Source organism: Nuphar pumila, chromosome 2 (genome assembly GCF_984573655.1).
Source record: "Nuphar pumila chromosome 2, dmNupPumi1.hap1.1, whole genome shotgun sequence".
NCBI classification, from domain to species: Eukaryota; Viridiplantae; Streptophyta; class Magnoliopsida; order Nymphaeales; family Nymphaeaceae; genus Nuphar; species Nuphar pumila.
This window is the reverse complement of record NC_143250.1, coordinates 85,056,302-85,069,112: the sequence shown is the minus strand read 5'-3', so window position 1 is coordinate 85,069,112 and position 12,811 is coordinate 85,056,302. Positions and strand designations below refer to the sequence as shown.

The 12,811-nt window shown below is 33.7% G+C and overlaps 1 protein-coding gene across 3 annotated transcripts in view; it reads right to left on the bottom strand.

Annotated features, from left to right (window-relative positions):
- LOC149845907 (exocyst complex component SEC6-like) overlaps positions 1 to 12,811 on the bottom strand; it is a 198,937-nt gene that overhangs the window by 40,085 nt on the left and 146,041 nt on the right. For all 3 annotated transcript variants that reach the window (XM_089996067.1, XM_089996069.1, XM_089996068.1), the window contains 5 exons: positions 10,653 to 10,736; positions 10,473 to 10,559; positions 9,401 to 9,445; positions 3,435 to 3,513; positions 2,031 to 2,100 (listed from right to left, as the gene is read on the bottom strand). In XM_089996067.1, coding sequence (XP_089852193.1) covers positions 2,031 to 2,100; positions 3,435 to 3,513; positions 9,401 to 9,445; positions 10,473 to 10,559; positions 10,653 to 10,736 — 365 coding nt within the window. The remainder of the gene's footprint in view (positions 1 to 2,030; positions 2,101 to 3,434; positions 3,514 to 9,400; positions 9,446 to 10,472; positions 10,560 to 10,652; positions 10,737 to 12,811) is intronic.

Here is a 12,811-nt window from a genome sequence, read left to right as displayed (position 1 = left end):
ATCCCAAAAGGAATTTCGAACAACACAAGGCATACTTGAATTCGATACTTATGCAAAAGCACAAAAACCCTACTGTCGAAAGTTCACGATTTGGGGCTTCCCAAGCACTTCAAACCCCAAATCCTCCTCTCACTATGGATTTCCAGCAACCCCCAGCCCATGCTCGACCCATAGAACACCCAAAAGAAAAAAAAAACAGTAAACCTACCTTTTTCCGACGAGGTGGTTGCTGCTACAACGGAGAGGTCGGCAGGCTTCGGTGAGGGTGGTTGCCGCTGCGAGAAGTCGAGATCGGGAGGGGAAGAAGGGCTCGGCAGGGGCTGACGGTGTCGACCCGGTCACACGCAAGGAGGTGAGGGTGTGGAGGAGCTTGTAGGGAGAGAGACTGAGGGCTTACCAGAGGAGAGTGAGGCCGAACGGGAGGGGAGACCCGGGCAGGCGACAGAGGCGGGGAGGGTTTTCTCAAGAATGAGAAAACCCTAACCCCTCTGATGCTTTATAAAAGCATGGGGTGGGGGGTATCCAGACCCTGGGTCCGACCCCCCCCCCCCCCCCCCCCGCTTTTTTTTTACATGCACCAGCAGGTGTGGGTCTGATTCGGCCGAACCCCAAGCCGTGACCCACGACCCACCACAGCGGGGTCCAGGTTTTGGGCATATCCGGATCCATCCGAGGATCCGGACCCATTTTTGAATGTTTAACTTATTAAATATTTTAGTTTTTTTTTTAATGTAACCCAACTAAAACAAGATTTCGTGGATCCAGTTACATTATTATGGATCTCTACTAACTTATTATGGATCCCAGGTCCATTGTGCTTCGTACACCCCTTAAATAAATCCGGATCCAAGGATCCGAAGTTTTTATCGCACCCTGACTTGGAACCATGGCTTTAAATTTAATATTTACGAGTCCAAGCCAACTAGTATGGACTCCAAGCCGCGTATCTCAGATCCAATTAGAAACTCTAATTGGACCCAAACCAATTTAAATCTCCGATGTCCAGGATTTTGCAGATCCAAAACCAAAAATCTGATCCCCTTGACTGAAAATTGATTATTAAATATTCAAATTAAGGTTCGTGATCCGATATCTAATGATCTTAACGGATTATCGAAGATCCGAACAAGGTATTTATGGATCCGACATTGAAGATCCAAATAGGATATCCGGGATTCAAGTACAAATAAACAATTAAAATAATAAATTATCCTTGTAACAACCCAAGGACGTAAATTTTAAGTTTATTTATATGATAAAATTCACAGGTATTACAGTGAATGTGTGTAAAACAGTGGAAATGACTAAACTACCCCTATGACTAAAATAAGGAAATATATATTTTATATATATATATATATATATAAATGGATAGATACATATATATATATATATGTATCATCCTTTATATATATAAAATATATAAGATTACAAGGTTTCGTAATATAATTTAACAGCCAAAACCCCCTTGCATAATGCACTCCATGCAAGGGAGTTATGCCTGGATGAAAAATAACCAATTTGGAGAACTGGCCAACACAGTCTAAGCCCAAATGGCAAGAGTGAGTTGCAAAGCTGTAATTCTCAGAACACCAGCAAGGGGAGCCTCACAGAATGGTGAAGGGTTTAGGATTTGGAGGCAAACCAGACATTACCACATCATCCTTTTACATCTTCAAGAAGTTATTCGTAGAATTTCTTTTCGAAAGATAGGACCTTAGGGCAGAGAAAACGAGTCATTGGTAAAATGCCTTAAAGTCCAGAAATAACACTTCGAGATTAATACGGTACAAATCATTTCCTTGACTAACATCAAAGACAATCCCAATTAAATATAAAGCTAATATACTTGACATGAAAATTACTATACAGCAAATTCTAAACAGAAATATTGGTTTAGGACAATATAACGATTTAGTAATGGTTGCCTCATTCATGCAACCAATGTAAAAAAGAGTGAAAAATTGATGGCATGATATATATGTATATATGTATATATATATATAATTTAATGATAAGGAAAAGCTTACACTTTTACATCTCCAAAGTAATCGCTGAATGTTGCAATTAAATATTCGGTAACCATGCCATCCATCCAATCTGACATTTCCAAGAGAAAACATTAGAAAGAAGAAAAAACCATTGTATCAAATCTCAATCTAATACTAGAATTGCACTATAGGAAAACCAGCTCAAATTTATAAGATTTTTTTTTCAAATTCTATAGTTGTAATGGATTACTTAAAATGAATGATAGAAAAAAAGAATGTGATCCATCTAGTGTAACAAATGACTCATAATAATCTTCTTTTTCACTTCTCTTGGTAAGACATCCATCAAATGTTAGAGCAAGCTATTCAAGAAAGCCTAGTTGTGCAGCCAAATTCTTTTCTCTTTCCTATTTTCCCCCTTTCAAATCAAATACAGGTGCGAGCTGGGGGAACTTCCAATTTTATTTTAAAGCTTTAATGGCTGTTGCATATCATCCATTCATGTGTTTTTTTCACGATAAGCATTTATTGACTAAGTTAATAATGACGGCTGAAACGGTCACCACAACTAAATATAATTTCTTTGAGATGCCTCAGTGATACCTAGTCTGGCTAATGTCATCAGGTTGCCAAAGGAATACCCATTGCATCAAGCAAACTGTCCCATAGTTTCACTAGTCAGCTCATGCTAACATTATTTTTCAGCTTGCAGATACATACAAGCAGCTTCCAGACTCTGCAACCATATATGGCTGATACTTCCAGCATATCTCAGCTTTTCACTAGTCATGTACTTTTATGTCAGCATCCACAAACCATGAAAAAATGAAGTGGCAGTGCATAATTGATAAAACACAAATATGCATATTGTTACAGGGTAATGACATTGTGGTGGATAACAAAAATATCAGCTTGAAGAAACCAGGTGTAAATATGCTACCATTCAGTTAGACTCCCATTCTACAGAATATGCTCTATAGAATACTAGAGACTCAAGAATTTCTCGCACGAATTCTGGAAGCTCTTTCTTTTTTCAGAACATCAGATTGCAGACATTTTTACAAAAGGCCTTTCAAAGGAAAGATTCGATTATTTGAAGAGCAAGTTGTACATGATGAAGCCCAATTTACAACTTGAGAGGGAGGGAGAGCAATATGTAATTTCACCAGCCGCACATTGACTACTACTTTACACTATAAGAGATGGTGGCATGATTGTAATATTAACACTTTGGAAGATGCCACCTTTAGAATTCCTTTGGGCAGTGGCATGTGTTGTAGTTTTGGATTTTTTTGTCATCTATTTGCAACCCTAATTGGGGTATGCCTACATATATTTTAATATGAGAACGCCCCCATCTCTCATAATAAATTGTTATATATGGGATGTTACACATCAACTTGGTAACTGTAAAATATAATGCACCTTTATATAAAGACTGACCTTTTTGGTAAAGTTTGACAACTAAATCCTGCACACCAGGATCTTCAAATATAACATTAACAGTTTGGTGCACAGCTTCCTGCCATAGAAGATGGATAGGAAAAAAAGAAAAAAGTCACAAATAAACAAAAACCATCCAAGAAAGCAAGTTATCTGGCAACTTTCATCAGAATAAGCAAATTGGTTAGAGAATATGGCCCAGCAACAGCAAAGCTGTGATTCCCCCATATTAGACTTTGGGTGCTCCAACACCCAAAAAAAGCAACCCAACATGCATACTGAACATGAAAAACAATTTCCACCCAATATTTATTAGATGAAGTCCCACAAGACTTAAAACTTGTGACAAGCCATAAAAAATCCACACTTGTATCAGATGCCACAAGCTTTTGTGAGAAAATGCAGGTTAATTTCATAGCATTATCAATTGCTATTCAATCTTCATGATGTTGACCTGGTTGGATACAAAGGCTGAGGACAGGTTAGGATTTGTACATCTTAAATAGGTTTTTCATACTTTTTTTTTCTTTCATATTTTTTTGTGCATATTTGTATTCTTTTAATTTTTTAGGGCAAATTTGTAATTTGGCTAGCTTTCGGAAAGCCGTTTGGCTCTACTATCCATTAGGAGTTGCTAATGGTTAGCCATTGTGTTCTATAGATATGGCGTTAAAGTCTCATTTATGCATTTGATTTTCTAAATCTTTTTGTAGATTATTAGAAAAACCTTTTTATTTATTTTGAGGTGTTTTGGATTGTGCATTCGTGCTCCTTTGGTTGCTTGATATCATTTCTTAGACACCAGACTAAAACCTGAAGGAAATAGATTTTCCTACACTTCTACACATTCCATAACATTTACCACAAATATATGCTAGTAATTTCTTCGAGAAAGGGATGAAGTGGACACTGCAATCAAATCTTCTGATGGAATGTATAATCCAGTGTTATCAAAAACGTGCCTTGAGGCGCAAGCCTGAGGCACAAAAAAAAAATTTTTTTTTACAACAAGATTTCTGAGACATAATCAACAAGATTTTTGTAGGTTAATCTCATATATTTTCCAGTTATTTCAGTTATGTAATCAGTTTCTTAGTATATTACTATATTTTAACTTTTGTTGGTTAATCTCGTATATCTTTCAGTTATGTAATTAGTTTCTTAATATATTTTAACTTTTGTTGGTTAATCTCATATATTTTCCAGTTATGTTTTTTTAGTTACTTTTATATGTTAATCACATATTTTTTAGAATAATCTCATAAATTTTAACTTTTGTAGGTTAATCTCATATATTTTCCAGTTATTTCAGTTATGTAATCAGTTTCTTAGTATATTTTAACTTTTGTTGGTTAATCTCATATATTTTCCAGTTACAGTTTTTAGTTACTTTTATATGTTAATCTCAGATTTTTTAGAATAATCTCATATATTTTAACTTTTGTAGGCTAATCTCATATATTTTCCAGTTATTTCAGTTATGTAATCAGTTTCTTAGTATATTTTAACTTTTGTTGGTTAATCTCATATCTTTTCCAGTTATGTAATTAGTTTTTTAGTTACTTTTATATGTTAATCTCATATTTTTTAGAATAATCTCATATATTTTAACTTTTGTTGGTCAATCTCATATATTTTCCAGTTATGTAATCAGTTTCTTAGTATATTTTATCTTTTGTTGGTTAATCTCATATATTTTCCAGTTACGTAATCATTTTTTTAGTTACTTTTATATGTTAATCTCGTATTTTTTAGAATAATCTCATATATTTTAACTTTTGTAGGTTAATCTCATATATTTTTCAGTTATTTCAGTTATGTAATCAGTTTCTTAGTATATTTTAGCTTTTGTTGGTTAATCTCATATATTTTCCAATTATGTAATCAGTTTTTTAGTTAGTTTTATATGTTAATCTCATATTTTTTAAAATAATCTCATATATTTTAACTTTTGTTGGTTAATCTCATATATTTTCCAGTTATGTAATTGGTTTCTTAATATATTTTATCTTTTGTTGGTTAATCTCATATATTTTCCAGTTACGTAATCATTTTTTTAGTTACTTTTATATGTTAATCTCATATTTTTTAGAATAATCTCATATATTTTCCAATTATTTCAGTTATGTAATCAGTTTCTTAGTATATTTTAACTTTTTTTGGTTAATCTCATATATTTTCCAGTTATGTAATCAGTTTTAGTTACTTTTATATGTTAATCTCATATTTTTTAGTACTTATTTGAGATTTTCTATTTCTTATTGGTTGTTATTTCATCAATAAAGCATTTCTTTATTTATTTATATTTTTAGATATTTTTTTAAAGTTTTCAAAAAAAATATTTGAGGCTTACGCTTTACGCGTCGAGGCTTACGCCTCGCCTCGGTTTTTGGCAGAGCACCTCGCTACGCCTCAACGCTTTTCACAACACTAGTATAATCTGTACTTACCAGGGTTACCGGAAGCGCCTAGCTAAAAGGGGAAGCGTGCTTCGGAAGCGCGGAACGTCGCGCTTCCGAAGCGTGGGGGGAAGCGTTCCCCTTTTTTGGGAAGCGCATTTCCCTTTAATGGGGGACGCGTTTCCCTTTAATGGGGGACGCGCTTTCCTTTAATGGGAAGCACGCTTCCCATCACGCTTCCCCCCCACGCTTCCCCCACGCTTCCCCCTCGCTTCCCCCACGCTTCCCCCTCGCTTCTCCTGTTTTTTTCAATTTTTTGTATTTTTTATTTTTTATTTTTTATTTTTATTTTTTTCGCTTCCCCCTCGCTTCCTAGGTCGCTTCCGAGACACTTCCCGAATCGCTCCTAAGTGGTCCCACGCTTCCCCGCTTCCTAAAATTTTGAAAGTGCCTCGCTTCCCGCTCCCGCTTCCCGTATCGCTTCCCGCTCCCACTTCCTAAAATTTTGAAAGTGCCTCGCTTCCCGCTCCCGCTTCCTCAACTGACAACCATGATACTTACTAAGGCCCTGTTGGGATGACACAAGGGCTATGTTAAAATATAGACATATATCATGTATATATATACATGCGTATATATATGTACATTTTTTGTTGTATCCAAAATACCCGATAGGGGTATTTTGGTCCTTTCACCATGTAATTTTATTTTTAGGGTTTTTCTTCATTTCTTATTTTTTATTTTGTATTTTTGTATTTTCCTTTTTTATCTTGGGATCATTGGGGGCCCCACTTGTGTAGACGTTGGGGCTCCCCAACGTCTACCTAGTGGGAGCCCCAATGGCTCCCTCTCTCTCCCTTTTCCTCTTGTATATAAAGGGGTGCAACCCCCTCATTTCTTAGTAGAGTTTTACCTCTCCCTTCAATAAAGAATATTTCTTTTTAGCCTTTTGGCTTCACCCCTTTTTGGGTTTATGTGTTTGCACTTTATGTGCATTTAATTACCCCTTAGTGGGTAAGTGTATTTGCACTTTATGTGCGTGTTTATGAGTTCATTCTTGAACCTATTGCATTCAAGGTCATTTTCTAACATGGTATAAGAGCTAGGCGGTGATCGAGTTATTTTTCGATGCATCGGGAAGCATGTCACTCAAGAAACTTCAAGAAAAATGGTGTAAGTATTCATTGTATCTCTTCTCTTTCTTGAAGTTATTCGGTATGTATTCTTTTTCTTAAAAGTATCATGCATTATGAAGCTACTTTCTTGATCATTTATATGCATGTGTTTCCTCTATCATTATGTTTTTTAAATCAAAATGTAATTTTCACATTTAGTGCTTGTGTTATTCATTGAGCTTTTGCCTTTTTCGCTCTTGCACATTAAGTACTTGTGTTATTTGGGTTTTCATTGAACCTTTACTTTTTCGCATATCACATTTCACTTATTCGCATGTTTTGAAATTTTTTAAATGATAATTTTTAAATCAGTGAACTTGTTTTTCTAGATATATGATTGCTCAAAATTTGCTTGAATGGGTCGTTTATCATGTTTATCTTCCAAGCATAATTTGATGTCAATCTTACTTAAACTCGTGTGTATGACTTTAGGAGTTTTTGTGATTATATTTCAAGTCTTACATGTGATTTAAAGCTTTGTATTGGTGGACATACGTGGTTGTGATAAAATCTGACTCTTTGAATTTAAATTTTTATAAAATAACGTTGGTACTTTGAAGTTACATGCTTAACATTGTTTGAAAGCATGAATTACACATGTGTGGGAAGTTCTTAAAGAAAGTTGGGTTGAGATTGAAATTTTTAGTATATGAAAGATTGTGATAATTCGCAAAAACCATAATTGCTATTGTATATTATGGGTAGTGATAGAATGTTTATTAGAGATTCCTTACATGTTTGTGCTTATTCACTCAAAGTCTTGAATATGGCTTTTTTTGTGTGTTTTCGGGAAAAACCCTTGACATATAATTGGACCGTCCATGAAAATTCTATAATATGATCAACAAAGTTTACTTAATGAGTCATTTCATATATATTTGAGCAATATTTGTTTTAAAACTACTCTTGCCTTATTTATTAAAAGGAGTAATTGTGACTTGTTATTTGGCCTGAGATTTCTCTCTTATGTAGTGATGTTTTTCTTAAAAAAAAATCTCAAATATGATTATCTTCAATTATGTGTCTCATTGTAAGCTTTATACATGTCCATTATTTGACTAGATTAATGCTTGTTACATTCTCTTTTCACATAATTGTTTTGTGACTGACTTATGAGTTGGCTTTAACTTCGAAAATCATATGGGTTTTATTACTAATGAGTCTTATTGGTCTTTGCTTAATGCACTAGACTCTCATTTGTAATCTAATAACTTTTTATGAGGTTCTCTCATTTAATAGTCATGTTTGTGTGTCTTAGTGCACTCTTGTTACTCTTTGTGTAATTAATGTATGAATGCTTTTAGTAATTTTTGAGTGTGGATTTCTCCCATTTGAATTAAGTTTTTATCTTTCCTCTTTGCTTTGCATACTCATTTTTGAGTGTTGTAATTCTTGTTGGTGAATACTATTTGTGAGACTTCCGCGGTTCTTGTGAGAAGAATGTTTGTGAAAATCCTTCGAAGTTTTGGTTTGTGAAGGATTGTTGTTTGAGAATCTTGGTGGTTCTTTTGGGAAGTTTTGTTGTAAGCTTTAGAAGGTCTTATTGTAGAATTCCATTCCGTTCTACAAGCTTAATCCCTTAGTTTGGATTTTCTTCTAATATTTCAAGTTTGTAAACTTCTCTTTTTGTGTGTGAATTTTTTCACATGAGATTTTTAAACTTCTTAATTTTATCATCTCTACCTCTCCCTTCAATAAAGAATATTTCTTTTTAGCCTTTTGGCTTCACTCCTTTGTGGGTTTATGTGTTTGCACTTTATGTGCATTTGGTTACCCCTTAGTGGGTATGTGTATTCGCACTTTATGTGCGTGTTTATGGGTTCATTCTTGAACCTATTGCATTCAAAGTCATTTTCTAACAGGCTAACCTTTGGTTAACCAAGTAACGGAGTTTCAGCTAGATGTCATTTGGGTAACACATAACCTTGTTTGATTGTCAACCCAAATCCTAGCATTAAGCTGGCTGAAAAGCTGCGGGGCCACCTAGGTTAGATTTCTCCCTCCTGATCAATTTCGGAAAAGCTAGGCTGGCTTTCTTTCCAGCTCGACTTTTTTTGGCCATTTTTTGCAGATTCCTTGATAGTAAAATAGATGCCATCCAACTGCAGTAGAACCACACTTACCACTTTGTAGCCGGGCCAGCGCAATGCATATTGGATACTATGCTGATCAAAACCTCTTCAATAGCAATAACTATTTAATCAATTCAAATTCCATTGGTTTTAAAGTTTCAATTGACAAAGTGCTACATTAGACCTTAATTCCATTTGAGATGGACCACACCAGAAAAAAAAGCAAGAAAATAGGCATAAAAACATGAATGGTCACATGATAATTCCCTTTCATTGCAAAGAAACGTAAGTAAAAAAATTTCACTAATTTACTGCCTAACCTTTGCAACCTCAAGGAAACTCTTACATGTGTCTTCAAAATTGATCTGCAAAATGATAAACGCATACATCAGAAAGATAACACCTAGTTCCATCATCACCATTATTGATACTTTCATATTAGATAATGCCTAGATAGTGGCTTCAAGATTTACAAGTAGGCAGTCCTAATGAAACATGTACAATTCAACTATATCACACAAAATTTTTATAACGTATACCTGAAAGTAGGCATGAAAGGTGAAAAGATGAAGGATGTTCTAAGGTACTAAACCATGCTACAATGAGCATTGTTGAGTAAGTCGAGAAAACAGGATATGATGTTACAGGGAAAAAAATGAAAAGGAAGAGTTTAACAAGTAAAAACACAAATTAACAATTTTGTTAAACCAATAATAAAGAAAAGTATTGAATAATGATAGGAATCAGCATGCCCTCCACTGCCAAGGTTCATGGCAAAAGGTTATAGTGTCAAGCCATGTTTTATATATAATAGCTCTTTGTATTAGAAGAATAGAATGCTTTTTTTTAGGCAAGGAATAACTAGTATCAGCTTTCTGTTCAAGTTTTGCTAGGATGCCAAGTAGTGTTTAAGATCGCAACGACAAGTATTCATACTGCAACTTAGATTTGGTGGAAGCTAAATACTAGATTCTGGTGCTTTATTTATAAAAAAATTATTCAATTTGGTATATCAATCTCAGTATTTTTGGTTTATATCTTCGTAAATATGTAATTAAGCAGCTGTTAATGCATTATAGTGTTGTTATCCTAACTGCTCATATTATGCATTACTTATGTATCTATTATGTTTTATTGATTCTATAATTAAGATTGCTCCTATCGTTTTGTTTTGCATAAGCATGTTATTTTCACTGTGTCAAAAACTGCATTGTAAATTCATATATTTGTTATTATTTTTTCCATTTGAGTTTAAAAAAAATTCATATACTAGAATATGATAAAATAGAATATACAAATTTCCATCTCAAACCCTTCCAAATACATGTGATATGATTCTACTACATTGGTGCAAGATAGTATATTCTCATAGAAGTAATTATATAGTACAACCTGTTCAGCATAATTTCGAGGAAGAGCTTCCATGATAGTGCTACTAAGCTCCATTGCAAGATCATAGCAACGCAGGTTGTTGTTCACCTGATATGATAAAAAGTCAGCAAGATGAAAAATAAAAGTGATGCAAGCATCAAAATATTCTAATGTTTCAAAGGCATTTGACAAGATGCCAACCATAGCACAAAGAGGCTCTAAACCAACTTCAGCAACAGGTTCCTCAAGTCTTTGCCTTTCTGCTGCTTGAAAATCAATCATTACCTACAAAAGGCACAATATTTGCTAAATAAATTTATAAGAATTTCTCGAACCAGGTCCAAAGTAATCCACATAACCTAAATGATAAATGAAAGACAACGCTGGTAAATGAAAATCTCATGATAGTCAAATACATAAATAATAGGACTTCTTTTCCATTACTCATAAAACAACTATATTTCTGGAAATTAGTTTTCAGACTATCAGACCATGATCATATGAAATCTGCTAAAGAACTTGACTATGAAAGCTTGGGAATTATTGCAAGTGAAGAAGTTAGGACCAAAACTGGGATGCAAGTAAATAAAAAACAATTTGCAATGCTCAGAAACTTCAGGCAGCGAAAAAAGAAGATTTCCAATGTGTTGGTGCAACAAAACAGAAGATATGATTAGAATATGTAGAAAAGATCTGCACTGATATGTTAAGGAGAGAGACAAACTCAATTCTCCTTGACCTTGAGACTTGAGAGTAATCTAGAGACAACTAGGGCAGTTATATTGCATAAGCATATCAAAAGAAGCAAGGAGGTAGCAGAAGTGTTGTGGAAAGTACCAACAATGAGGAAACAATGCACTGACCTAGTTGGAAATCTAGCTAAAAGAAAAGCAAAGCATCTCATTGGTACCACCAATGAGAACCCATAAGAGATACTGACAGAATCAGATAAAAGAAGAATCAAGCTCCTCATTGGTACCACACATAATGTTTGTAGTCAAATATCATCATAATCTTGATTCTGGCCATGACACTCTTATCATGCAAATGAAGCATACAAGCACCCCTTTAATTTTTTTTAAATTCCATTTTATAGATCACGAAATTGACTGGACTATATAATATTAAAGTTCCTTTTCAGTTAGCTTTGATCATCAGTTTACTAATATTAAATGATCTCAACAACGCAAAAGGTTCTGGGAAAATTTTAGGCTCATCTCTCTTATTCATGCATATATCAAATAATACAAGGGACTTGATGCATATATAGATATTTTATAGTTAGAAAGGAATAAAGAAAAGAATGTCCTTGGGTCATAACAATGGTCAAAAAATGGAGAAAGTACCAAAGTCCCATGACATTAGTAGTATTTACAAAAAACAAAAAGACAACAAAAAAAAGCATGTATATTGGATCATATAGATTTCAAATTCATATGTAAAATGGATCCTCAATCTGGTAACTCGACCTGGACTTCAACAGATCCACAGACAGTTCAATTAGTAGAAATAACATTTTTTCATAATCAAGATTTTAAACCATTTAAATAAACTTTAATTTGATTTTCAATACTAAATTCAATTTTCTGAATAGTTTAATTTCTAATAAACTCAAAGAGGGTATAATACCAAAACAAAAATAATATTTGCACACACGTAAAAGAACAATCACATTCACAAGAGTTGTAGCTCATTACCGCTCTAAAGTAATTATGAATTCAAATTGCTTTTGAAAAAAAAATCTAGAAAATCAATTTAATTTGAAGGACAGGTTATTAAATAAATTTTAATATTTATAAAAAGTACTAATTTAAAAAAACTATGGAAATTGTAATCACTTATTAAGTTTACCAGATTTACTTATCACCTACTTAAGCAGAAGGCTGACTCTGAAACATTCAAAATAGAAGTAATTTTTAAATTTACTCTATCTAAAATCCATTACTTAGAAGAAAATTAATTGATCACACGTTTAAAATTTTATTCTTACAATTATAACTACTTGACAATAATTTAATAAAATCTAGCTCTTGATTTTAGAAAAGTATGACTAATTACTCTTGAAAATTATTCATGGCCAATTCAATCCTAATTATCAAAACCATAATTACTTATAAAACTAATATAGCTCTGCACAGATCTATCTTAGCTGATAAATTGCTTTCTTGTGTGTGTGTTTTGTGCATGTGTGTGCATGCATGCATCATATCGTGAATGTGTGTGTTTTATCTGTATGTCTCCAAATCATGAATGAGAGAGTGTTTGTGCATGTGCACCTTGTGTCTGCTTTCATGCATGTGCATGTCTGTTACTAGAGGCAAACTTATTAAGTGGAGAAGCATGAAAAAGTAGCAAATTAC